Source organism: Lepidochelys kempii, chromosome 1 (genome assembly GCF_965140285.1).
Source record: "Lepidochelys kempii isolate rLepKem1 chromosome 1, rLepKem1.hap1, whole genome shotgun sequence".
NCBI classification, from domain to species: Eukaryota; Metazoa; Chordata; order Testudines; family Cheloniidae; genus Lepidochelys; species Lepidochelys kempii.
The window spans coordinates 157,325,294-157,350,901 of record NC_136380.1 but is presented as its reverse complement, the minus strand read 5'-3'; the positions used below and the strand labels follow the sequence as shown (position 1 = coordinate 157,350,901).

At 42.7% G+C, this 25,608-nt stretch overlaps 1 protein-coding gene across 2 annotated transcripts in view; it reads left to right on the top strand.

Annotated features, from left to right (window-relative positions):
- AGPAT3 (1-acylglycerol-3-phosphate O-acyltransferase 3) overlaps positions 1-25,608 on the top strand; it is a 131,985-nt gene that overhangs the window by 86,307 nt on the left and 20,070 nt on the right. Inside the window, exon 2 of one of the 2 annotated variants that reach the window (XM_073359240.2) lies at positions 18,153-18,379. In XM_073359240.2, the coding sequence (XP_073215341.1) occupies positions 18,202-18,379 (178 nt within the window). In that variant the 5' untranslated portion in view covers positions 18,153-18,201. Of the gene's footprint in view, positions 1-18,152; positions 18,380-25,608 lie in introns of those variants that run through there. The other variant, XM_073359250.2, reaches the window with a different exon arrangement.

The following is a 25,608-nucleotide window of genomic DNA, read 5'->3' as shown; positions in this document are numbered from 1 at the left end:
CTCCCAGACTACTACACTGGGTAGCACAGCATGGGGAGGAGGTGACCAGCCCTCTGTGAAGAAAGAAGTGGTTCGGGACCATTTAGAAAAGCTGGATGAGCACATGTCCATGGGGCCAGATGCTCTGCATTCGAGAATGGTAAAGGAGTTGGCGAATGTGATTGCAGAGCCATTGGCCATTATCTTTGAAAACTCACGGCTATCGGGGGAGGTCCCAGACAACTGGAAAAAGGCTAATGTGGTACCCATCTTTAAAAAAGGGAAGAAGGAGGATCCTGGAAACTACAGGCCAGTCAGCCTCACCTCAGTCCCTGGAAAAATCATGGAGCAGGTCCTCAAGGAATCAATTCTGAAGCACTTAGAGGAGAGGAAAGTGATCAGGAACAGTCAGCATGGATTCACCAAGGGCAAGTCATGCCTGACTAATCTAATTGCCTTCAATGATGAGATAACTGGCTCTGTGGATGAGGGGAAAGCAGTGGACGTGTTGTTCCTTGACTTTAGCAAAGCTTTTGACGCGGTCTCCCACAGTATTCTTGCCAGTAAGTTAAAGAAGTATGGGCTGGATGAATGGACTATAAGGTGGATAGAAAGCTGGCTAGATTGTTGGGCTCAACGGGTAGTGATCAATGGCTCCATGTCTAGTTGGCAGCCGATATCAAGTGGAGTGCCCAAGGGTCGGTCCTCTGGCCTGTTTTGTTCAATATCTTCATTAATGATCTGGATATTGGTGTGGATTGCACTCTCAGCAAGTTTGCAGATGACACTAAACTGGGAGAAGAGGTAAATATGCTGGCGGGTAGGGATAGGATACAGAGGGACCTAGACGAATTAGAGGATTGGGCCAAAAGAAATCTGATGAGGTTCAACAAGGACAAGTGCGGAGTCCTGCACTTAGGACGGAAGAATCCCATGCACTGCTACAGACTAGGGACCGAATGGCTAGGCAGCAGTCCTGCAGAAAAGGTCGTAGGGGTTACAGTGGACGAGAAGCTGGATATGAGTCAACAGTGTGCCCTTGTTGCCAAGAAGGCCAATGGCATTTTGGGCTGTATAAGTAGGGGCATTGCCAGCAGATCGAGGGACGTGATCGTTCCCCTCTATTCGACATTGGTGAGGCCTCATCTGGAGTACTGTGTCCAGTTTTGAGTCCCACACTACAAGAAGGATGTGGAAAAATTGGAAAGAGTCCAGCGGAGGGCAACAAAAATGATTAGGGGACTGGAACACATGACTTATGAGGAGAGGCTGAGGGAACTGGGGATGTTTAGTCTTCAGAAGAGAAGAATGAGGGGGGATTTGATAGCTGCTTTCAACTACCTGAAAGGGGGTTCCAAAGAGGATGGCTCTAGACTGTTCTCAGTGGTAGCAGATGACAGAACAAGGAGTAATGGTCTCAAGTTGCAGTGGGGGAGGTTTAAGTTGGATATTAGGAAAACCTTTTTCACTAAGAGGGTGGTGAAACACTGGAATGCGTTACCTAGGGAGGTGGTGGAATCTCCTTCCTTAGAAGTTTTTAAGGTCAGGCTTGACAAAGCCCTGGCTGGGATGATTTAATTGGGGATTGGTCCTGCTTTGAGCAGGGGGTTGGACTAGATGACCTCCTGAGGTCCCTTCCAACCCTGATATTCTTTGATTCTATGACTGGAGTCGGTGGCTTTCATTTACCCACAGAACAAGTACAGCCGAGGCAGCAGCAGCAGAGAAAGCTTCCCTCACCATTGTGCCTCAGTTCTGTTCCGGAGCAATCCTCCCTAAGGGTGTGAGCATAGTTTAGTGTCTGCATCCATTCAATTGTTGGCCCCTCTGATCTGCTAGGAAGAGGCGAGACTGTCTTGTTCACACACATGCATTTGTGTGAGTGTGTGCGTGTGTGTGAATGGAAAGTCCAAATGTTCTCTTCAGCTTTTGCCGGCTTCTGTGTATGCCAATGTTGCCTAGATACTTGAAGGAGAGAGCCACAGAAAACAATTTTTGGCTAAAATAAGTCGTCTTTGTTTTTGCAGATAAACTTTTGAGAGTATATAAAATAGTGATAGCAAATTCACCTGATGCCTAGTTGGAAGGTAATTCTAGGCTATTTCATATAATACCCTATCACTCATTTAACAGACAAATAGTTTTCATTTGGAACCAAAATCAGCTCTTTTTAATTAGTCTTATGTCTTTTCAAGACACACACAGAGGGTTTTGAATTTGAAAAGATGTGAATGTACATGGTGAGATGAATTAGAAACCCTTTATCATGCATACGCCAACTGCACATATTCTTGCATTATTTTAGTCTTTCTACATTTTAAATATCCCCTTTTGTAAACTGGATTGTCAGAGCTTACAGGGTTGAATGAGGTTTTCAAAGCTCAATCATCTGAAAAAGACATTACCAAAAAAAACAATTCAGGCTAAATGGTTGTTTGCAACTTTGATATTGTGTCAGCTTCATCTTTTGGTCCCTGAATAACCGAATGGTAATTCTTATCAAGGTAGCAAAATGGAAGTAGAATTCACAAATACCTGATTTGGTGACAGGGAACACTGGAAGAGCAAGAAATGTTGGAAATTCAATTTAATAAATGAAGATAAATGTAATGAAGTAGAACAGAATTAGTTGCAGAAAGAAAAGGCACATCAATAAACAGACTTTGTGAAGACAGTTGGGCTGAAGGTGCAAGTAATGTCTACAGCATATTTTTTTGTTAAACATGCTGTTTCCAACTAATCGATTAGAATCAGTTGGCCAGATTCTGTTTTCAGTTTTATATGCATGGAGCCCTGTTTAAAGACTCATTGTGAGTTACTACAGAGAATTCTTTCCTGGGTATCTGGCTGGTGAATCTTGCCCACATGCTCAGGGTTCAGGTGATCGCCATATTTGGGGTCGGGAAGGAATTTTCCTCCAGGGCAGATTGGAAGAGGCCCTGGGGGTTTTTTGCCTTCCTCTGTAGCATGGGGCACAGGTCATTTGCTGGAGGATTCTCTGCACCTTGACGTCTTTAAACCATGATTTGAGGACTTCAGTAACTCAGACATAGGTGAGAGGTTTATTGCAGGAGTGGGTGGGTGAGATTTGGTGGCCTCCATTGTGCAGGAGGTTAGACTAGATGATCATAATGGTCCCTTCTGACCTTAATATCTATGAATCTATGTGTTTGCCCCATTTAATTTCAGAGGGTTATATGTAAAAAAGAGAACAGTGGATAAATCAGCTACAAGAATTAGAGCTGGGAAAATCCATTCACATTGAATAACTGATCAATTTTGCCCTTTTTTCTCTTCATCAACAAACGATGAAATTTTTGCTGATTAATTATTTAAAGCTTAATGAATATTTCATACAGATGGATTTCACATGCTTACTGTATATACTCTAAGTATGTTCTGTTAATTGTTACTTCTGTGGGTTTGGTCATCTTAGTTCCCTGGTATTGTTCCTCGTCCCTGACAGGATGAGTGTAAAGTGTATCCAGATACCACCATTATGGATATCCTAGAAATGCATTTAATAGTAAGAGGTCAAAGGTACTTTTTAAAAAAGTTATAGTCAGAGTATATACTAGAGTATAGTTAAGTACTGATGGAAAGGGGAAGAGAGGCGGGCTGAGCAGACTATCACTGAATTTTTTCTTTGAAGAAATTGGGATGATTTTGGGAAGAGAAACGAGATGGGGAGGGTTTCAGGAAGGAGTCAAAGGTAGGGAGGAGGCACTGGAGTTTTAGGCCCAGCATTCAGTGAGGTAGGTGAAGTAGAACTGGTTAGATAGAAACAAAGACAGTATTACTGAAGAGAAAGCAAACTGCATCTGAGTAGGGTGGATTGATTTAAATCAAAGCAATTTAAATCACTAAGTTTAATCATGATTTAAATCAGCAAGCAGGAAACCTTGATTTAAATAATCAATTGTAATCATGTTTTGCATTTGTACTTTTTAGTTATTTTCTTAAAGAAAGGTTGATTCTCATCAACTAGTAATCATTAAAACATATTTATTTGCTATTAAATATAGTCTTTACACAATTTGGAACTATTTTTTGCTAACCTGAAAGATACAGTGTATTCATACACATTTATGAAAGCAGCTTAATCACACTTTAGATTCTTAATTTTTACATTTTTATTTTACAAATTTGTGCATGATGCACTTCTTACTTATTTTATGATGTTTAATTTTTTTGATTTGTGATTTATGTCAAGCTCTACCTGGATGGAAATTCAAATTAAGTTAAAAATGCACAAAAACAGCTCTTAGTCTTATTTAATAAAAAAAAGTTAATCTTAAATATTCTGGAAACATAAGAAAAGTTTATCAAAGTTTATTAAAACATGTTCTGCATTTAAAACTGATTAATTAAATAAAGGAAGTATTATCTGGAGTTAGTGAATTGAACTGATTATTTTTGGTCACTATGTCCTTCAAGATTTTAGAACTAGTAGATCTCATCCTCTCACAGCTGGAAGAGGAAAACAAGCTTTCCTGTTGTTTCAACTCACAAATGGTTTCTTAACTTTGAATGAACTAGTTGTTGAATTGCTAGGTGTTAAACTGAAATGAAGAAAATATTCTCTCTGCAACTGCAGAAGAGTGTGCTGCTGTCAAAGCTGGTTTAGCTTGTCAACAACCTCAGGTTCTAGATGCTTAGCCTGTGACTTCCACCAATTCAATGGTTTGACTTTCTTTCAAACTTGACAGCAAATATGTACTACTTGATATATTTGTATTTAATTTGTTATTTAAATAGATCATAATAAGTTTAGACCTTAACACAAGTTGTCATTTTAAAATTTAATTTTAAGTAGGTTTAAAAATAAACTTGTATTTAATTTAAATTTAAAAATAATATTTTTTAAAAATTATCACTTTTTATCCAACCTGCATCGATGGCAGTCTATGTAGTCCCAGGTCTTCCCCCAGAGACTATCACCAGCATGGAATCAGGAGCAAAGATAGTTGAGTAAGTTGGGATGAATTGGGGTTGAGGAATGACAGTATGAACAGAGTGGTAAAGGATCCCATAAGTGGAAAGAATACTGTTGACAATGGAGATCATCAAATTAGTGGAGGGGAGGGAATAAGGGAACAATTTTGCTTTAATAGAATCCCATCCTTTTGTGCTGGATCAAGATAAATATGATTTTATCCTCTGATCTGAACAAGAACATGAAAAGACCTGCAGAGGGCTCACAGACGGCCTTAAGTATTAGCTATCTGCACATGAAACTGTTTATGATAAACAAGTACATATAGCAACCCTATGATTCCATTTAAATATTAATTGATGCCCTACAGAATTCTCCTCAGTTGCATCAAATCCCAGAAGTTCTTCAATGCACAACAGATTGCATTTCTTACAGTGCAAGTGAAACTTGTCTAGGGGGTTGATGAAAATGGGATTTGGAAGCAGTTTGTATCATCTGAATTTCAACAGTTCAGGGACTAAAAATGCTGTCTGAGACCTGTCATCATTTGTAAGGAACTATGGAAATTCTGGGAGAAGGATGATCTTATGATTAAGGTACAAAGCTGCAAGTAAAGAGGTTTGTGTCCAATTCCCAGCGCTGTAACAGAACACCTGTCCAAGACACTTAACCTCTCTATGTCTGAGTTTCCTCATTGAGAAGATGATAATATCCAACCATGTGAAGTACTAAAGTAAAGAAAAATTCATTAATGTATGTAGATCTCTATATCTTAGATAGTAGAAATTCTAGAAGTGCAGCCTATTATTAATAATTAGGGATTTCCGAGGGAGTTAGACTTGGTCTTCAACTTTCTTTAACTCTATACATGAATTATATACATTATTAAACACAAAACTCTCTGGATTATGGCAGAAAGCAGTCATACTGTGTAAAGGAGACTTGAAGTCTTTGTATTCTGTTTCCATTTTGTTGTGTACATAAGTTCAAGAAAGACTCAATATACTTGAACATCTTCCATGGCAATATTTTCAAACACCATATGTTATTGTATTTGCACTTACTATCTTCTCAGCCATCACCATTCTCTAAACCAGTGGTTTTCAAACATTTTTTCTGGGGACCTAGTTGAAGAAAATTGTTGATGCCCACGACCCAGTGGAGCTGGGGATGAGGGGTTTGGGGTGTGGGAGGGGGCTCAGGGCTGGGGCAGAGGGTTGGGGTGCAGGCGGGGGTCAGGCTCTGGGGTGGGGGTGAAGGCTCTGGGATGGGGCCAGGCTGAGGGGTTTGGGGTGCAGGAAGGGGTTCCGGGTTTGGGGACGGCTCAGGGCTGGGGCACAGGATCGGGGTGAGGACTTACCTCTGGAAGCTCCCGGTCAGTGGTACAGCCAGGGTGCAAAGGTAGGCTTTCCACATGTCCTGGCACCGTGGGCTGCGCTGCGCCTGAAGCGGCCAGCAGCAGGTCCAGCTCCTAGGCAGAGGTACACAAGCAGCTCTGCGCAGCTCTGGCCTGCAGGCACCGCCCCTCCCCCCCCAGGTCCCATTGGCCAGGAACTAGCCAATGGGGGTGCGGACCCGGTGCTCAGGACAGGGGCAGTGTGTGAAGCCCCGTGGCCCCCTTGCCTAGAAGCTGGCTGCTTCCAGGACGCAGCACGGTGTTGAAGCAGGTAGGCGCTGGCCTACCTTAGCTAGGCAGCACTGCCGACGGGCCTTTTAATGTCCTGGTTGGCGGTGCTGACTAGAGCCGCTAGGGTCCCTGGGTGCTGAGCAAGGTGACCCGAACTTTGAAAAACACTGCTCTAAACAGTCCTCACCTGGGCTATATATTGTGATTTTTTTTTTTAACCTCTTGAAATAAAGTCTGGTAGTGGATATATTCACTTGTTATTGAGATAACGTAAGAACCAATGGAAGAGGTCTTTAAATATAAATATTAATTACAAAATGAACTCAACTTCTGCAAACACCTCATAGCTCAGCCAAGGAATCCAAACTACAGGAGGTGTTTGGTGGTGGTTGATGTCTGTGTTTGGATGGGGAATTTAAAGGGAGGGTTGTTGAGAGTGCCATTTTGTTGGACATTTTGGGGTTACCTGCAAGTTTTTGTTTTACTGTGTGAAAGGCACCTTTTAAAAATTGGAATACTGTAAATAAAAATTAAATAATTACACTCAAAATCCTTCACACACACAAAATCCCTCACTGAATACACTGGATTCAGCCTAACTTGTCTAATTGGAGCCTTTCTAAAGGCAACAGTTGTAGGACTTCTGAAGCAGACAATTGAAAGATAAGGTATATTCTCTGGTTATACTTGCATGTACAACTGTTACAGAAGGAGTTACTGCGAATAATGGACAGGATAATGGAAAGAACAATACCTGGTTCTAGCAGCTTAATACTGCTAGTACATAGTTGTAAGGATTTACCCTGTCTGTTTCACTCAACCAAGAAATGATTTGACTTAGTAATACTGTACGTGAAGAGACTTATTTCTTTATGCACTAATGATGAATCTGTACCTGCCCTCAACTTAGGGATTGGTTTCTGTGTAAACTGGAAGAAACTCAGTTATTTGAAAAACCTGTTTCTCATATAGTCACTCTAAATGGGATCCAAGAGAACTCATGAGCAAAAACAAAAGAAGCGGTTGATACCAAGTGGAACTAGAAGAGCTGTGCAGATGCGCTCAGGCCTCTGAAGCTCTTTGTTCGTGCAGAAAAGCCCTGGGGAAGTGGCTTTACAGTTATGCTGCAAAATGGTGTGTGCGCCTCCTTGTTTAATACTGACATTTTACTGCAGGATCACTCCCAATGGGATTCTCTACTGCCACTGGCAAGTTAGGAGTATGAACTGTTAGACTAGTCTCAGCATTCTTGTTCTGAGTGGCTGCCAGGTCCAATAATGTAAATGTGATCTTAAAGAAAAAAAATAGAATACAATTGAAAATAATCACTACTCTTGAATAATAATTGTGTGTTGCAAAAGTATTCCTGTCAAGATAGCCACAGCTAGTGATGTAACTGCTTCGTTAAATTGTATGCATGGTAGGAAGAGTGGGGAAATTGCAACATTGTGGATTGTGAGTTTAAGATTTGCCTCACTGTATTGGACCACTGATCCAAGCAGTCAATCCTCAGAACTCATTGTCATGGGATATTGTGAAGACCAAAAGTGTAACTGGATTCAAAAAAGAATTAGATAAGTTCATGGAGAATAGGTACATCAATGACTATTAGCCAAGATGGTCAGGGACACAATCCCATGCTCTGAATGCCCCTAAAACTAATTCCAGAATCTGGGACTGGACAACAAGGGATGGATCACTCAAAATTGCCCTGATCTGTTCATTCCTTCTGAAGCATCTGGCACTGCCCACTGTAAGAAACAGGATACTAGGCTAGATGGACCATTGGTTTGAGCTAATATGACTGTTCATATATTCTTATCCTGCCAATTGCACTGCAGCATAGGATGAAGGAAATATCTATATCTTTTATGACTATTATGGGTACTTCAGTTTACCTGCATGATTTTATGGCTACATGGAGTTGAATCAAAAGGTGCTGTTAGGAAGAACAAGCAGGTGACAAAACAATGGTCAGAGGTAAGATGCTTTTCGGATAAACTTGAGGGGAGTAAGAAAATAGTGGCTGGATTATTAAATGGGAAGATGCTATTTTCAGGCGCCAGGCAAAGTTACATAGCTGGTTTGCCACGGCTGAGGGTCTAAGATCAAGAGAACACTAAACAATTAAAAACTTGTCCTCTAGCAAGGGAGGGAGGCTCAGACCTCAGTCTGTTCATGGAGAGGCAACAGACTGACCCGCAGTCCCTGCGGGATGGGTCTGGGGCAGGTAGGCTTGCCCAAGCTTTGAGAAGAATGAAAAGCTTTAGGTAAGAGCCAGGCTTTTTGTTGTTTTTAACCCTTTTCTCTCATTGCTGTGTACTGTTGGGTGGATACGTTTGTTTTGGCAAAGCTGTTTTAAGTCGCATTAATCATCTGTTGGTCACAAGCTCCTGGAAGAAAGTTTCTTGCATGGGCTAAATGCAGTTGGGTCTGTCATGTTAGTGCATTGGGAAATGGAGGCTGTAACACAGAGACCCAGTTCTCAAGTGGTTGAACTGCTGGGTTCCACCTTGTAAGAGATGAAGAAAGCAAAGCCTGTCACCTGAGGGTGCACTTGTGAGGTAATGGAAAGGGATCAAAGGCCTTAGCTCTCCCTGTAACCATGCCAAGTGGTCAATACTCAAATCTTTTCCCGAAGGAAAGCAAAAAAAAACCAACCCCTCTCTGCACCAGATCAGTTGGGCAGTGTGTACTCCTTTCCTCCTTTTTCCATAGTTCACTTGTATTTTTACAGAGAGCACTGTAATGTACCTTGCCTGTCTTGCATCTTTCTTATTAAACAAATCTCCAATTGTTTTTATGGTAATATATATATATATATATATATATATATATATATATATATATATATATTCTATCTCCACAGAAAATGGTGTTTAAATGAAACCGCACTTCATTCAGATTTAGAAATTACAGGTGTAGTTTACACATTTTGACCCATCCAGTTGTCCTAGATGGATGCTGTATTAAAATTATAGGTAACAGCAGTAGACACAAAGGTGTCCAGCATCCTGCTGAATCTGCCTTCTGAGTTTAAAAGCTCAGATAGTACCAAAAGTCAGCATCTCTCTTTAATGGGAGGGGATCAGAGACGTGATGTCTGACTTTGGGAGATAATTGGCCGCATACGCCCCATAAGTTATTTGTGTATTTGAATTACGCTTGCAACTTGGTGTTGGAGGGAAGCTGTTTGTTCTACATTACCCTTTAGGTGCCCTGTGCATTAGTGCTCTACTGCAGTATCTCTGTAAAAGGTAGGCAGTTTGCAAGGTCATGGGAGTGGGGAGAGGACAAATGTCATAGCTACTGGAGCTGTTCTCAGTCCTGCAGCCTGGGGGGAAATGGGATATTCATGGTGGGTCTGTGTTGTGGGATTGCAGATATGGTTGGAGATAAAGGGAAAGAAGAGATTGTTGTTAGTGGGCTGCTGTATGTATTTTCTTTTATTCATATTATAAGGTGGAGACTGTTGAGAATTGCTGCAAATTGCTCTAAGGAAACTGTTTTCTCAGTGTCTACTGTACTCAATGACTATTAATACACTGTTCCTAATTATGGTAAATAGTAATCCCTGTTCACTTCCCAATGTAAATTGATCGGTAGGGAATTCACAAAGCACCCCTGGCTGACAAAGTAACATTTCTCAATTAGTCTTTCACTGTCTTATCTGGCTGGCCTACAGAGACAGGAATGCAGAAAAGTAAACTCTGTGTAACTGGGAAAAATATTGTATGACTTTAAAGCCAAATAAAGTAGAGATACTATGGAAGATTCTGAGCCCAGTATTGAAATCAGTATTAATCAGGTGGGAGAGAAAATTGGATTCTTTTGGATTCCCGTCTTTTTAAGATTAAATAAAAGTAAAATAATTATACTTTACAAAACATTGTAACCCTATAACCCTATCCCTGAATCTTCTCTATCCCCAAAAGGTGCAGGGTGGAAGCAAAGCCACTTTTTAGCTACTGTTCTTATTCAAGTAGTGCCCCTATGGGTGCTCCACTTAAGGTATGCCTGTGCCCCACTCTGCTTTGATCAGAGATTTTCCTTAGCAGTGCCCGTTTGGCCCGCGCATGTGCCATTGATATCCTCCTGCCTGCACCAAGGCTATATCAGGCTGCACGAGCAAACTGCCCTCAGTTCCTTCTCATCCGCCTTGCCAATTGCTACTCAAGGGTTGGTCATACCAAGAGGTATTTTCTGCCACAAGGACAGCACTTTCTCTGTTCTTGGACTTTGGTCTTCAGTTGAATGTGGAAAAATCCACACTGACTCCTGTTCAGAACTTGTGATTTACAGGGGAATCCCTGTATTCCTTAGCATCCAGGGCCTTCCTTTCCATGGACAGACTCATGATGAGCATGTCTACACTTGCAGATGTAGAGCACTTTGAGTTAAACCTGCCTTCAGAGAGCACAGTAGCTTGACAAAGCCCTGGCTGGGATGATTTAATTGGGAATCGGTCCTGCTTTGAGCAGGGGGTTGGACTAGATGATCTCCCGAGGTCCCTTCCAACCCTGATATTCTATGATATTACCAAACCTTAGCAGAACCAGTCAAGGGAGCCCCCAGACTTCAGTGAGAAACTGTACTCAACTTCTCGGTCACGTGGCGGCTTGCACCTCCATGACAGAGCATGCAAGGTTATGCCTTTGCTGCTTCCAGGGTGGCTCAGATCAGTTTACTTGCCAAACAGATATAGTCTAGACAAGCAAGTGTCAATTCCCCAGCTGGTGAAGCATTCCCTACACTGGTGGAAGGTCTATCACAATGTAGGGGGTGAGGGTTCCCTTCCTCCAACTGACGCCAACGGTAACCGTGACCGCAGACACATCTCTGTTAGGATGAGGGGTGCACCTTGACACTTAACGGTGCAGGACAGATTGTCACCCCAGGAAACCACCCTTCACACCAACCTGTTGGAGCCCAGCACCGTCAGAAATGCATGCTGTAATTTTTTGCCTCTTATCAGGCACAGGTATATCAAGGTCATGATATACAACATGGCCTGCGTGTTCTATATCAACTGGCAGAGAGGAGTGAGATCCCTTTCCCACTGCACCAAAGCGTTATGGTTATGGAACTGGTGCATAAAATATCACATTGGAATTTCAGCAATGTATCTTCCGGGCAGACAAAATGTCACAGCCAACATTCTCAAAAGGTGTTTTTCCCAAGACTATGAATGGGAGTTGGATCCCCAGGTCCTGGTCGGCATTTTTCAGATTTGGAGGTTTCCAAATGTGGACTTCTTTGCCACTGCGGTGAAAAAAAAAAGTCATCTATTTTGTTCAAGGGTGGGTTTAGATTGCAATTCCTTGGAGGACGTCTTCCTTCTTCCCTGGATGGGGAAGCTGTTTTATGCTTTTTCACCCAACATCTCTGATTCTCAGTGGTGAACAAAATCAGATAGGTCAAGATCAGTCATTCTAATTGCCTCAACGTGGTAAAGACATGCATGGTTTCCTTACCTGCTCCACCCAGCTCTTTATCCACTGGCAAATCTTCCAGTCATTCCCCAACTTCTCTCCCAGGCCGCCAGTGGAAGGCTGCTTCCCAATCTGAGCATTTGCTGCCTCAAGGCGTGGCTCCTCAATGGTTTGCTGGGCTCAGGAGTGAAAGTAAGTCTAGGGACTTACCGGTACAGGGCTGGGCTGGGGCTGGCTCTGGCCCCCGGAAGGGGCGGGGCCTTGAGCGGAAGGGGCAGAGCTGGGGGTCAGAGCCAGCCCTGGCCCAACCTGTACTGGCAAGTGCCTCCTTCCCCTCCCTTCCCCCCTGCCAGGGTAACAGCAGCAGCTGGGGGCTCTGGCAGCGGTTTAAAGAGCCCTGGGTGGTAGCGGCGGCTGGAGCTCTGGGCCCTTTAAATCATCCCTGGAGCCTGTCGGAGCCCTGGGGAAGCGGCGGCAGGTCTCCGGGGATGATTTAAAGGGTCCAGAGCTTGGCCGCCGCTACCACCCCAGGCCCTTTAAATCGCCGTCCCAGCCCCACCGCCGCTTCCCCAGTGCTCCAGCGGCAGGGCTCTGGCAGCAATTTAAAGGACCGGGGGCTCCAGCTGCTGCTGGGAGCCGCAGGCCCTTTAAATTGCACCTGGGGAAGCCAATCCGGCCCAGTACGGCGCACCGGCTTACTTTCACCTCTGGCTGGGCTACAGTCATCCTCTTCTGCAAAGGTACAACACATATTGCTAAATAGTAGGAGCCATCAGACTGTAGAGGACTGACTTGCCCATGTGACTTCAGCTTGTAGCTGTGATTCTACACAAGGGGTGAGAGGGGTTTCCACCCACAAGAGAGAAACTATATAAGCCCCTGGAAATCCCTCCATTTTGTCTTCAGCTGGCTCAAGAGATAGCCTCTCCACCCCAAAGGATGCCTGAAAGAAACTGGAACAAAGGCCAGTAAGTACAGGGGTGTAAGTGATTGCTAGACCCAAACTAGAAGGAGGCCAGTCTGTCAAAGAAGCTTACTGGAACATCTCTGAGGGTGCGATTTACCTGCATTTAGTTTCCTACTGTATTAGGCTTAGACATGCGTGTTTTATTTTATTTTGTTTGGTAATTTACTTTGTTCTGTCTGTTATTACTTGGAACCACTTAAATCCTACTTTTTGGATTTAATAAAATCACTTTTTACTTATTAATTAACCCAGAGTAATTATTAATACTTGGGGGGAGGGGGGCCAAACAGCTGTGCATATCTCTCTATCAGTGTTATAGAGGGCGAACAATTTATGAGTTTACCCTGTATAAGCTTTATACATCTTATATACCGGACTCCTTGTTGTTTAAATAGTAGGAAAGATTCTACCAGAAATACTTACTTTCAAAAGTGGAGAAGATTTAATCACTGGGGTGAATTCCAGAATGCTGTCCCTTAATCTGCCTCGCTTCTGCTCATTCTGGAATACCTGTTGCAACTAAAAAAAACCAGGATTGTCACTGAATTCCCTGAAGGTTCATCTAGCTGTCCTAACAGCTTTTCATACCATTATTGAGGGGCTCTCCCTGTCTGCTCACCTTGCAACCACAAGATTCTTGAAAGGTCTGAGAATTTCTTCCCACAAATGAAAGTCCCTCCCCAGCCGTCTGTGAATGTGGTTCTTAAAAGTCATATGAAGTCTCCTTTTGAACCAATGGAGACCTCCTCCTTATTGAATTTGTCTATGAAAACAGCCTTCCAAGTGGCTATTACCTCCAGAGTTGGAGAGATTGGGGCATTAACGGCAGGCTCTACTTTCACAATATTTTACCAGGATTAAGGTTTCCCTAGAATCGCAGGTTTCTTCCCAAAGTGTATTCTGAGTTTTATCTAAATCGGGTCATTTACCTACCAATTTTCTTTCTGAAACTGCACAATTCCAACAGGGAGACTGTTCTCAATACTCCAGATGTCAGGAGGGCATTCTAGATATAACTAAACTATTTCATAAATCCCCTAGACTGTTGGTTTCGTTTGCAGACAGATCAAAGGTTCTGCCATTCCTAGCCAATGGCTCTCAGAATAGATTTCTGGGTGTATTATACTTTGTTACAGTGCTGCCAACAACCCCCCACACCCTTCCCCCAGCTGCCGTGTCAGCTCATTCAATGAGGTCACAATCTACGTCTGTGGCTCTACTTAAAAAGACCCAATTTCTGAGTTCTGCAGAACTGCTACATGGTCTTCTGTACATCCCTTCTCCCGACACTATGCCTTAGTGAATGCCTCCAGATGTGATACAGCAGTTGGCAGTGCAGCTCTTTCCTTTGTAATGACCTCTACTCCAAAGCTCCCCACCCTGCTTATGGGGATACTGTTTGGGAGTCACCGGAAGTGGAACGCCCATAGGGACACTACCCAAAGAAGAACGAGAGGTTACTCCCCCTGTGCAGTAACTGTAGTTCTTTCAGATGTGTGTCCCTATGGGTGATTCATTACCTGCCCTCCTTCCCTCTGCTTTGGAGTTTCCTTCTGAGACTCAGTGGTGGACAAGGTACTGAGGGCAGTTCGCTCGCACAGCCTGATATAGCCTTGGTGCAGGGCACGAGCATATCAACAGCACATGCATGGGCCAAACGGATACTGCTAATGAAATTCTCCAATAGAAGGTACGTGGAGCACACATGCACCTGAAGGGGAGCATCCATAGGGGGACAAATCTCGAAGAACTACAGTTACTGCACAGGGTGAGTAACCTCTCTCTGTTCTCAGGGCTGCAATAGCATTCACTGTATTTGCAGTCCTGAAGTGCACTGGGGCACAGTGAACCCCAGCAGAGCTGGGCTCTGTGCATGCCCGTAGTACAGACTCCCTAAATCAGGCTTTCCACATATAGAGGAAGCACACAAATTCCCCCTGAGGGAGGGCTTCCAGCAGCCGCCCCTGATGGAGCAAGATTTGCCTTTTTGTGTCTATAGTATTGCAATGTACTGATCTGATTGACAAATGCTAGAACATCCTAGATTTGGTGCAAAGCAGAGGAAGCGTAAAAACATGACTCAGCCATTTTATCAGTTGAAAACCTTCACGGTTATTACTTGGCATTTCCATTTTCTAGTAGTGGTTTGTTTCTGATCTTAAACGGCGCACCCAAAGGGAGGGAGCCGTGTTGCATAGTGCAAGGTAATAATTACCATACTAATAACTGTGATGACGTACATGATCATCAGCTAACTCTGATATGCTTATATGAAATGCAAATTGAAATTCTATGAGTGATTATGTGGAGGGAAAAAAACAGATTTTTTTGTTGTTGTTGTTGTTCTGTCTGTACTGCACTTGGAAAGACAACAGATAAAGGAATGATTTTATCTTTAATCTTGGAAGTGGGAAAGGGCTTGCTTATCATTGACAGTAATTTGTATACTAACTTGAAGAATGTTCTAATGAAAAGACCTGAATCCATTGCTGTGTAGGGAATCAGCTGCTCAGTGTCACAGCTCAGGAAATAAGGTGATGATACTGTAGACGTGAAGTATATTGTAGCACTCAGGCTGTCAGACAATTGTATCCTGGAAACAGGGTTTGTTTGTTTTTATAATTATGTTGTCCCTTCATCAGATTGTTAGAATTATTGCTAAGAAACAGAACTGTATGCCTGCCAGAAATGGAAACCTTTACAAATACATTTTGTTTTAGAATTCACCTTTTTTCTTATAGGAAAAATTGAGGGGCAAGTAGAGTGGGTCTTCCTAAAACAATCTTTATTCAACTTACTTTGATTTATATGTAAAAATCTAAGATAGATAGCATTGATCAGTTTGACATGTTTCTCCCTTTCCTCTGTTACGTTTCCAAATGTACTTATGTCTGGAAAATTAAAACCCCCTCAAGTCATTTATAGTACAGAAGGCAATGAGACATATTCTAGGGATCTGAAGGAAGCACCTGACAAGTAGGAGTTGCAATAGTTTGTGTTAGTCAAGAAACCAGCATCTTTAGTACAAATGCTGGGGAGTTATAAATAGCAGCATGAATTAAATGAGTGAAAAATGGAAGTGTTTCATCAGTTCTTGGCTGTTGGCGTGTACTTTATTTTTTTTAATCATAGGGAACTACAGTTTTAAAATATATATATGCTTAGCACTTTGTATCTTCAAATCATTTCATCACCATTAACCACTTAGGTCAGGGGAGCTAGCGCCCTCACAATGGAAATATTGTGGGGGCTCTGCCCCTGCATAAACTTGCATATGCCTGGGGGGGAAGCAGGAGACAAGTAGGACCCAGAGAGGCTGGAGCAAGCCACCGCAAGGGCTAGGGAGCAGGGAACAGGACCCGGAGGGGCTGGAGTGGCTGCTGCAGGGCCCAGGATTGGGCTGAAATGCTCCCAGGATCAGGTAGGAACCCCTGGGACCCAACTTCCCAACTGGAGCCAGCTGCCTGCCCCTCACCAAGTTTCTGTACCTCCCCTTAGTCCCCCTCCGATCTGTCTGCCCCCCATTTCCAGGCACTGACATAGGTCCAAATCAGCCAAACATTCATACTCATGTGACTTTACCCATTGAATTCAATGGGATGTAAAATTATTCCTATACGTAAATGTTGGCAGAATCAGGCAAAGACTGGGGTGTCATCTTTGCCTTCTAGGAATAACTCCCATGTTCATTTTCTTTGCACACAACCAGGGTAGCCCCCGTGGCTTCTTTTTCCTGTGTGCTCCTTTCCTGGTCACGTTGTATGTAAGTGTGCATCTGTTTTGTTAGGTTACAGAGCTTAATTAATATCCTGACAGAGAAATACCTATTTCTTACCTCCTGTCTGGAGGAAAACTTGTTTTTCACATTTGCAGGTGATTAATACCTTAATACACACTTTAAAACATATTTTCAGTACACATACATAACTCCTTACATAGTATCTATATGTCCAGCTCACAACAATATTAAGGACCAGGGTGACACCGGCTTTCCTTTTAGACTTCACATAATGTTTTTTGGTGAACCAAAATGTACATACTGTACCAGTTCCTGTAACCCCTTGCTAGTTGGCATTAAGGGCTTCTTGGGTCACAAAGCTGTGAAACGGAGAAGATAACTGACTTGCCTAAGAGCTGGAATTAGAATTTGGGAATACAGTAGAACCTCAGAATTATGAACACCAGAGTTACAAACTGACCAGACAACCACACACCTCATTTGGAACTGGAAGTATGCAACCAGGCAGCAGCAAAGACCAAAAAAAAAAAAAAAAAAAGGAAATACAGTACAATACAGTGTTAAACGTAAACTACTAAAAAATAAAGGGAAAGCAGCATTTTTCTTCTGCATAGTAAAGTTTCAAAGCTGTATTAAGTCAATGTTCAGTTGTAAACTTTTGAAAGAACCACAATAACATTTTGTTCAGAGTTATGAACATTTCAGAGTTACGAACAACCTCCTTTCCTGAGGTGTTCGTAACTCTGAGGTTCTGCTATACTTGATTGCCATGTCCATTCTTAGTCCGCTAGACCATACGGCCTTTCTTCGTGCAACACTGTTTTTTCTAAAGTGAAATTTGTCATAGCGGGAAGGTCCCACTCAGTGAGTGGGCCACTGCGCTACTCTCTAAACAAAGCAGATGCATAGCACGGCTGCCATCCTCTCTGTGCTTCTGCAGTGATGGCCTTTTGTGCTTGTTCTGAATAGGTCAATGCGGAGAAGAAGCTTTGGGGACAGGCCATGAAGGGATCAATGGATCCACACTTACACAGGTGTTAGGCACTCCACTCATTTGGCCCAGAGGGGCAACAGCCACTATTCCAGTTCACAGTCAGGAACAAGCAGCTGTGGAGGTGCTGCGGTGCAGCCTGCCCTCAGATTGGGAATTTTTTATTTTTTTATTTTATTTTTTGGTCCCATCACAAAGCCTTGTTACTTGGAGTTTGTGTGAAGAAAGGTGAAATTCGGCAGCAGCAGCCAGAATAATTTTTCTCAGATGGTTAAAAGTTCTAGTTAACTAGATTCTTACTTAAAGTGGTTTGCATCATTGGCTAAATAACGATTGCCCCGCTGCCAAAAATACCTGAATAAAAGAGGCTGGTGGTTTTCCTCTTCCTGCTGTCAGACAGAGAAATAACACTCTCCGAGATTTCTTTTCCAGAGGTTGGTAACTTTAGTCTCAATGAGATTTTCTTTTCTCTCTCTTTCAGGACAGTTATTCTGAGTGAAGGACCCTGCAAAGCCTACTAAGTGGTTATCATGGGCTTAATTGCATTTTTGAAGACCCAGTTTATAGTTCATCTCCTCATTGGGTTTGTCTTCGTTGTGAGTGGGTTGATCATTAACTTCGTCCAACTATGCACACTAATCCTCTGGCCTATAAACAAGCAGTTTTATCGCCGAATAAACTGTCGCCTTGCCTATTCGCTCTGGAGCCGTGAGTATACTATGATGGGGATGAGGTCGTAAAAAATTATTGAGTAGAGTTTTGGTAAATCCTGAGGCTGTTGATTAATCGCAGCTAACTCACTCCATTAACTCAAAAAATTAATCATGATTAATCACACTGTTAAACAATAGAATCCCAATTGAAATTTATTAAATGTTTTTGATGTTTTTCTACATTTTCAAATATATTGGCTTCAGTTACAACACAGAATACAAAATGTACAGTGCTCGTTTTCTGTTATTTTTATTACAAATATTTGCACTGTAAAAATGACAAAAGAAATTGTATTTTTCAATTCACCTCATACAAGTACTGTAGTGCAATCTCTTTGTCGTGAAAGTTTAATTTACAAATGTAGGTTTTTTTTGTTTATTACATAACTGCACTCAAAAACCAAACAATGTAAAACTTTATAGCCTATAAGTCCACTCAGTCCTACTTCTTGTTCATACAAACAAGTTTGTTTACATTTACATTGGAGATAATGCTGCCTGCTTGTTATTTACAATGTCACCTGAAAGTGAGAACAGGCGTTTGCATGGCACTTTTGCAGCTGGCATTGCAAGGTATTTACGTGCCAGATGTGCTAAACATTCGCATGCCTCTTCATGCTTCGGCCACCATTCCAGAGGACGTGCTTCCATGCTGATGACGTTCATTAAAAAAAAATGCGTTAATTAAATTTGTTACTGAACTCCTTGGGGAGAGTTGTATGCCTCCTGCTGTTTTATCCGCATTCTGCCATATATTTCTTGTTATAGCAGTCTTGGATGATGACCCAGCACATGTTGTTCATTTTAAGAACACTTTCACTGCAGATCTGATAAAATGCAAGGAAGGTACCAATATGAGATTTCTAAGGATAAATACAGCACTCAACCCAAGGTTTAAGAATCTGAAGTGCCTTCCAAAATCTGAGAAGGACGAGGCGTGGAGCATGCTTTCAGATTTCTTTAAAGAGCAGCACTGCGATGCGGAAACTACAGAACCCAAATCACCAAAAAAGAAAATCAACCTTCTGCTGGTGGCATCTGACTCAGATGATGAAAATGAACATTCATTGGCCCGCACTGTTTCGAATCATTATCTAGCAGAACCTGTCATCAACATAGACACGTCCTCTGGAATGGTGGTTGAAGCATGAAGGGACATATGAATCTTTAGCGCATCTGGCACGTAAATATCATGTGACGCTGGCTATGACAGTGCCATGCGAATGCCTGTTCTCACTTTCAGGTGACATTGTAAATAAGAAATGGGCAGCATTATCTCCTACAAATGTAAACAAACTTGTTTGTCTTAGCGGTTGGCTGCACAAGAAGTAGGACTGAGGGGAGTTGTAGGCTCTAAAGTTTATCACATTTTCTATTTTTGAATGCAGGTTTTTTGGTACATAATGCTACATTTGTAAGTTCAACTTTCACGATAAAGAGATTGCACTACAGTACTTGTAATGGGGGAATTGAAAAATACTATTTCTTTTGTTTTTTACAGTGCAAATATTTGTAATCAAAATAAATATAAAGTGAGCACTGTACGTTTTGTATTCTGTGTTGTAATTAAAATCAATATATTTAAAAATGTAGAAAACATCCAACACTATGTAAATAATTGGTATTCTATTATTGTTTAACAGTGCGATTAATCACAATTAATTTTTTTAATGGCTTGAGAGCCCTAGTAAATCCTGAAACATATTGGAAAAGAGCATCAAGTTAGATGACCACCACACCTACGTGTAACTTCATTGACACTCCTAAAGGACTGGCAGGTCAAACCCGTCAATGATCCCCTGCTGCCCTGTCTGATGGGAAATGAGTACACTTTCTCTTCTAAATATCTTCTAGATTCCACGCAGAAATCTCTGTTAATGCAACTTTAAAAGGACATAGTCTTCCTCTTCTTGTGCCCTATGTTTTGTCTGCCTCGTCTCCTATCACAAGCAACTCTTTGCCTTTTCTTCCACTGCCCCTTGTGCTTGGCCCTGTGAATGGTACTACGTTGCTCTCAGGGCCATCCTTAGGATTTATGGGGCCCTACATAGTATTATTAAACTGGTGCCCCTATGCTCCATTGTAGGCGGTCCCCAGCCGGTGCCACTGACCCCAGTGTGTCAAGGGGGTATAGCCACTACCCCTGCCCGTCGACTCCCAGAATCCCCCCCATTGCTGACACACACCAAGCTTCGTACGCAGCAGACGCAGTGGCAGCAGCTCAAGGCAGGCTTCACGCTGTCACATGGGGGCTGCATCTTGCCAGAGCCCACGGGCCACCTGCAGCCCCTAGCCACTCCTGGCTCCCCACGAGCATTCTGACAGTAATAACAACAATAATACGTGTGTGTGTGTGAGAGAGACAGAGACAGAGCCAGTGTGTGTGTGTAACTGTGTGTCTGTGTGTTTGAGACTGTGTGTGTATGTGACAATCTGTACTGGGGGACTGTGACTCGTGAGAGACAGAGTGTATGTGGGTGTGAGAGTCTGTGTGTGAAAGAGACTCTGTGTGTGTGTGTGGGTGTGGGTGTGTTAGGGAAGTGTGAGAGACAGTGAGTGTACTGTCACTTTAAGTCTCCCCCTCCCTCCCTCCTCAGCTTGGCTTTCCCCCTTTCCCCCGCTGACTCACGTGGAAGTTTCACTCCTCCTGTCCCGGCCCCAGACCGAGTGGCGCAAGCAGGGTCCAGGGAGGGACTCTGCTCTGGGCAGCGGTGGGCCGCACCGTCAGTGACCGGCCATGCTGCCCTGGGTTCCCCAGGGCTGGGGCGGCAGAGCCGGGGGCTGGAGCCCTCGGCCAGCCAGCTGAGGAGCAAGTGAGGGAGGGGGCAGGGTTGGGGGTGGGGAGAAGCCTGCCGGCCCAGCGTGCGGGAGGGGCCGGAGAAGAGAGGATTCCAGCCTCCGCCAGCGTGGGGAATGGTTCCCCAAATTTTTGGGTGCCGTACACAACCATGTATGCTGCATATGCCTAAGGATGGCCCTGGTTGCTCTCCTTCTTCACAACCTTCCCCAAAACTCCTGTACTTCATTGGGCTTCACTCCAGCACTCCTGCTCTCTTCCGGGACTTTGTTCACTATTTAATATGGGGCACAATTTCCAGTATGGGTGTCTAACATTAGACTCCTAAATCTGTATTTAGGCACCTACCTCAGTGGCCTGATTTTCAAAAAGGGCTGTTTACTTTAGTGGGAGCTACTGGGTGCTCAGCACTCTTGAAAATCAGATCACTAAGGTAGGTGCCTCAACAGGGATTTAGGCTTCTAATGTTAGATGTTAACGTTTAAAAAATCATGGGCTCAAAACGTTATAAACAGATGTACTCTGTAGCAAGAGCGATGGAAGCTTCCTAAAAGTAGGGGGGCCACCGGTGCGCCCCCCCCCCGCACGGCCTCTTCCCCTGAGGCCCTGCCTCTACACCGCCTCTTCCCCCCGCCCCCCAGGCTCTGCCTCCCACACATGCCTCTCCACCCCCTCCCCCATCACTTGCCTTTACGGTAAAAATTGGTGGGGTCATGGCCCCCTGGCTCCCGTGTTTCATAATCCATGCTGTAGTATCTAAAATATAGATCAAATGGTAGGGGGCGGGAAGAAAACTGCCAGAGAAAAATGTTGTTTTCAAGTTTATAGGAGGATATTTCAAAAAATACTTATTTTTTTATATTTCACTGTGTCCCTTTAATATATCAAAGCACAGCCCTGCAAACATTTACTCACTCGAGTAATCATATTGACTTCACTGGGAGAATGGCCTTCCTGTGTCATCAAGGCTTGGTTTGCAAATGTAGGTTTTTAATTTATACAAGAAGTGAATATTAAGCATGGAGAGTTATCCACTGTATACCAGCTAAAAACAGATTAGTTTTTAGAATGCCTATATCAATCTATTGCCTATATTGAAAATACCATATACTTATGCTCCAAAAGGAACATAGCAGTTGAGCAAGATCCTAGGTGCAATCCAATTATAGCATTTTATGTGTTAGTTTGTAGCCTACTATACATTTAAAATCTGTGAGAAATTAAACTATGAAAGTCAAGGTTTATAATGTAAACACAATCTCAGCCTTAACAGTGCAAATGGCCTGTAATGGAAAAGCTGACAGAACTTTAATTGTGGTTTATAATGAAGAAAGTGATACAGCCTTATAAACCTAGCAGGGCAAGTGTTGCCATTTATAACATGAATAAGGAATACTGACTAACATATTTCGGGAGTGGAGCTATAGTTTGCATTCCATTCTACATGGTTGGTTTTGGTCACTTATTTATAAATATTTCTTTTAAGCTGGTGCCAGTTCTCAGCTCAAAGATAACTTTTTAAAAAAGCAAGTTCAATAAAAGCCACTCAGTCCAGCTTTGTGCGCTGTAACTTTTTTCTTGGTTTTATGAGGTGTGCTTAGTATAGTAATACTTATCCATGGCAACTGTTATTTTATGTGGCTGACCTGGGTCATTGTAGAACCAATGGTATCCCAGATATAATACACTTCAGGTGATTCAGGATAACTGGCGGTGGTGATAGAACAAGAAGACCCAAGCTGGGCTTAAACTGTGATCTTGGCATTTGCAGAGTCACTGTGACAGATATTGCAACCCAGTGCAGTACCTGTGTATTAAATTTATGAAGGGTTTATGTATGAATGTGTTCTTCTCCATGGAGGAGGGTTACCACAGCTCCACCAGGAACTAAAAACAGTTGGGGAGTGATCAAAGTGAGTCACTGAGACTGAACAACTCTAGGGAGGTACCACCCCAGGACTATTTTGCATACACTGGTTCAAAGTGGGTTTTCCAGAGACTCAAAGAAAGAGCTCTTGCTATACAAAGGCTGAGTTTGAAGTGACACAGTGCCGTCTTTCTGAACCAGCAAACCAATGTTAACTTTTGTCCAAGGGGCCCGATCCTGCTGAAGTATTGGAAGTACTTTGGCCCCATAAGACTGATGTGTTTTTCTTGATATGTTTAGTGTGGGTTTAAATCTGTTTATTTTTTATACATTTTTCTCTGTAAAACTTTTTCAGTAAGAATAAATGTCCGTGCTTAGAAAAAACATGGTTTACTGGTAAACCACACCTGTCGTAGCCCTCGGAGTGAAAGCAGAGCCCAGCCACAGGCTGTTAGCAGACTGGCATCCTGGGGATAATACAGTGTAAGGCAGGGGTCTGTGCAGCCTTAAAACTGCTGATCAGAAAGGAGTGGGACAGGGGTCCCTACCCAGAGACAGGTCATGGCAGGCGTTCTGAAACCTGAGTGGGCACTCTGAAGTAGACTGTGGTGGGAGGATACAGATGTAGGTCCCCTGAAACTGTGACAGTCACCATTTAGGTGGGAAACGTTTTTTTTTTTTACCTTTGATGTGGAGTTATTGAGTGACAGTAAATGTAACACCGCAATGCCATGTTTACAGAATCACTTTTCAAAGTACAGCCGTGCTTTAGAACGAAGGCTACTGCATCCTCAACTCAAGGTGTTGAGCTCTTTGTTTGTTGCCCCATGCAGTGAATTTAGAAGAGTGTCAGTCTAAATTTTTATTTTTTTGTTTGGTTTGTTGTTTGTGGGTTATTTGGTTGGTTGGTTGGTTTTTTGCCATCAGTGTAACATTAGTTATCACTTTTTGACAAGAACTTGCTAGCTGTGGTAGCTGTGATATACATTATCAGGAAGATTATTTGGAGTGGAAGGTCATTCACACATGTACTCAATTTCAGGAAGCTTGAATCTCTTGCTCTAACACATCTCAACTAAAATCGTCAGTATGGTGCTTTGGTGAATACCACCTTCCTGTGGTAAACCAGTGCTGGAGTATCTCTCAGGCTCCCTAGAAATAGAAAACACTTCAGAACATATTTAATTTATGAAGAGAATCTGTATTTCAGTGTTAGTTCTCTTCAAATGACTCATGCTTATTAATAGGGCAGTATGCTTAGTTTAGTCCAGTTGTAAAAATAATATCTTAAAATCTTGGTATCTTGAAACTACTGTCCTCTTCACTCTAGAGCAGTAGACAGATGTATCCTGCCACTCTTTGGCTTACTTTGTTTCTGGATGGTTTTCCTCTCGGGAGGCAACAGGAGCCCCTCTTCTGGCAAGCTGAAGCTCTAGAATCCGAGAGGGGTTGGGCTAAATTATAAGCATTTTTTTTTTTGTTAAAGTTAAATCTTGTTGGCTCGCAGGCAGTTAGAGCGAGTGTCCAAACCATCCTGTAAACAAAAAAACAAGATTTAAGAGAATAGGCCATAGCATTGACAGGATCAGTTTGAGACTAAATATCTGGAGCCCAATCCTTTTTTTAAAAAAATCACCAAAAGAAATAAAAGCCCCACTCCTTGATGTATATGCATCATATATCAGTGCTTCCTCGTAGTAACTCCCCTGTTCCCCAACCGTCATATCTCAGTATGAGCGCCAGGAAAAATCTCACAAGAATATTTCAGAGTAATTGGTGGGAATGTTCTCATACCAGTGGATCCATGTCTGGCTCTGTTGAATTTTTGTTCTCTTTGGAGAGGAGAGCTCAGGTACAGCTTCCATCCTTTTTTTAAGGAAGATTTTTTAAGAGCAGAGAGTAGAGTTTGATACAAGAGATGTAATAACATTAATCTCCAGAAAGAGAGAGGCAATTTGTCCTGTGTCTAGCATAATAAGGTTCATTTCTGGCTGCATAAAGGAGCAAGTTATTGACTAGTCAACAGGATTAAGAGTAGGTGCTGTGGAATAACACACTGAAGTCATTGAATAATCCTCCAGTAACCTGAGCCCCAAATATCTTAAATCCAAGGACAGCTCCATCAATGGTGGGCCCACTTAGTGACATCCCCCACTTCTTGCATTTTAAACATACTGGACTAGATCCGGCTGCAAACCTGCTACAGTGAGGGTGGTGGTGGTATTTGTATCGTGCCTAAGGACACAAAATGAGGATCAAGGCTACATGCTGTGCAGACATGCGGGAAAGACAGTCTGTGTCCCAAAATGTTTGCAATGTGGAATAGGACAAGACGTAAATGGGTGGATACGATTTTTTTTAAAAAGGGGTTGAGGAGGACGACAGCTATGATGAAATGTAGTCTAGTTGTTAATTTATATTGAGTCCCCTGTACAGTTGCTTCAGACATTTTATAACAACACAACAGGGTTTTACTCCATCTCTTATATATATTTGACTGTTTAATTCTTTATATAGATGATGTAATAAGAGTTTTACTGATCTCAACAGTGGCTAAGAT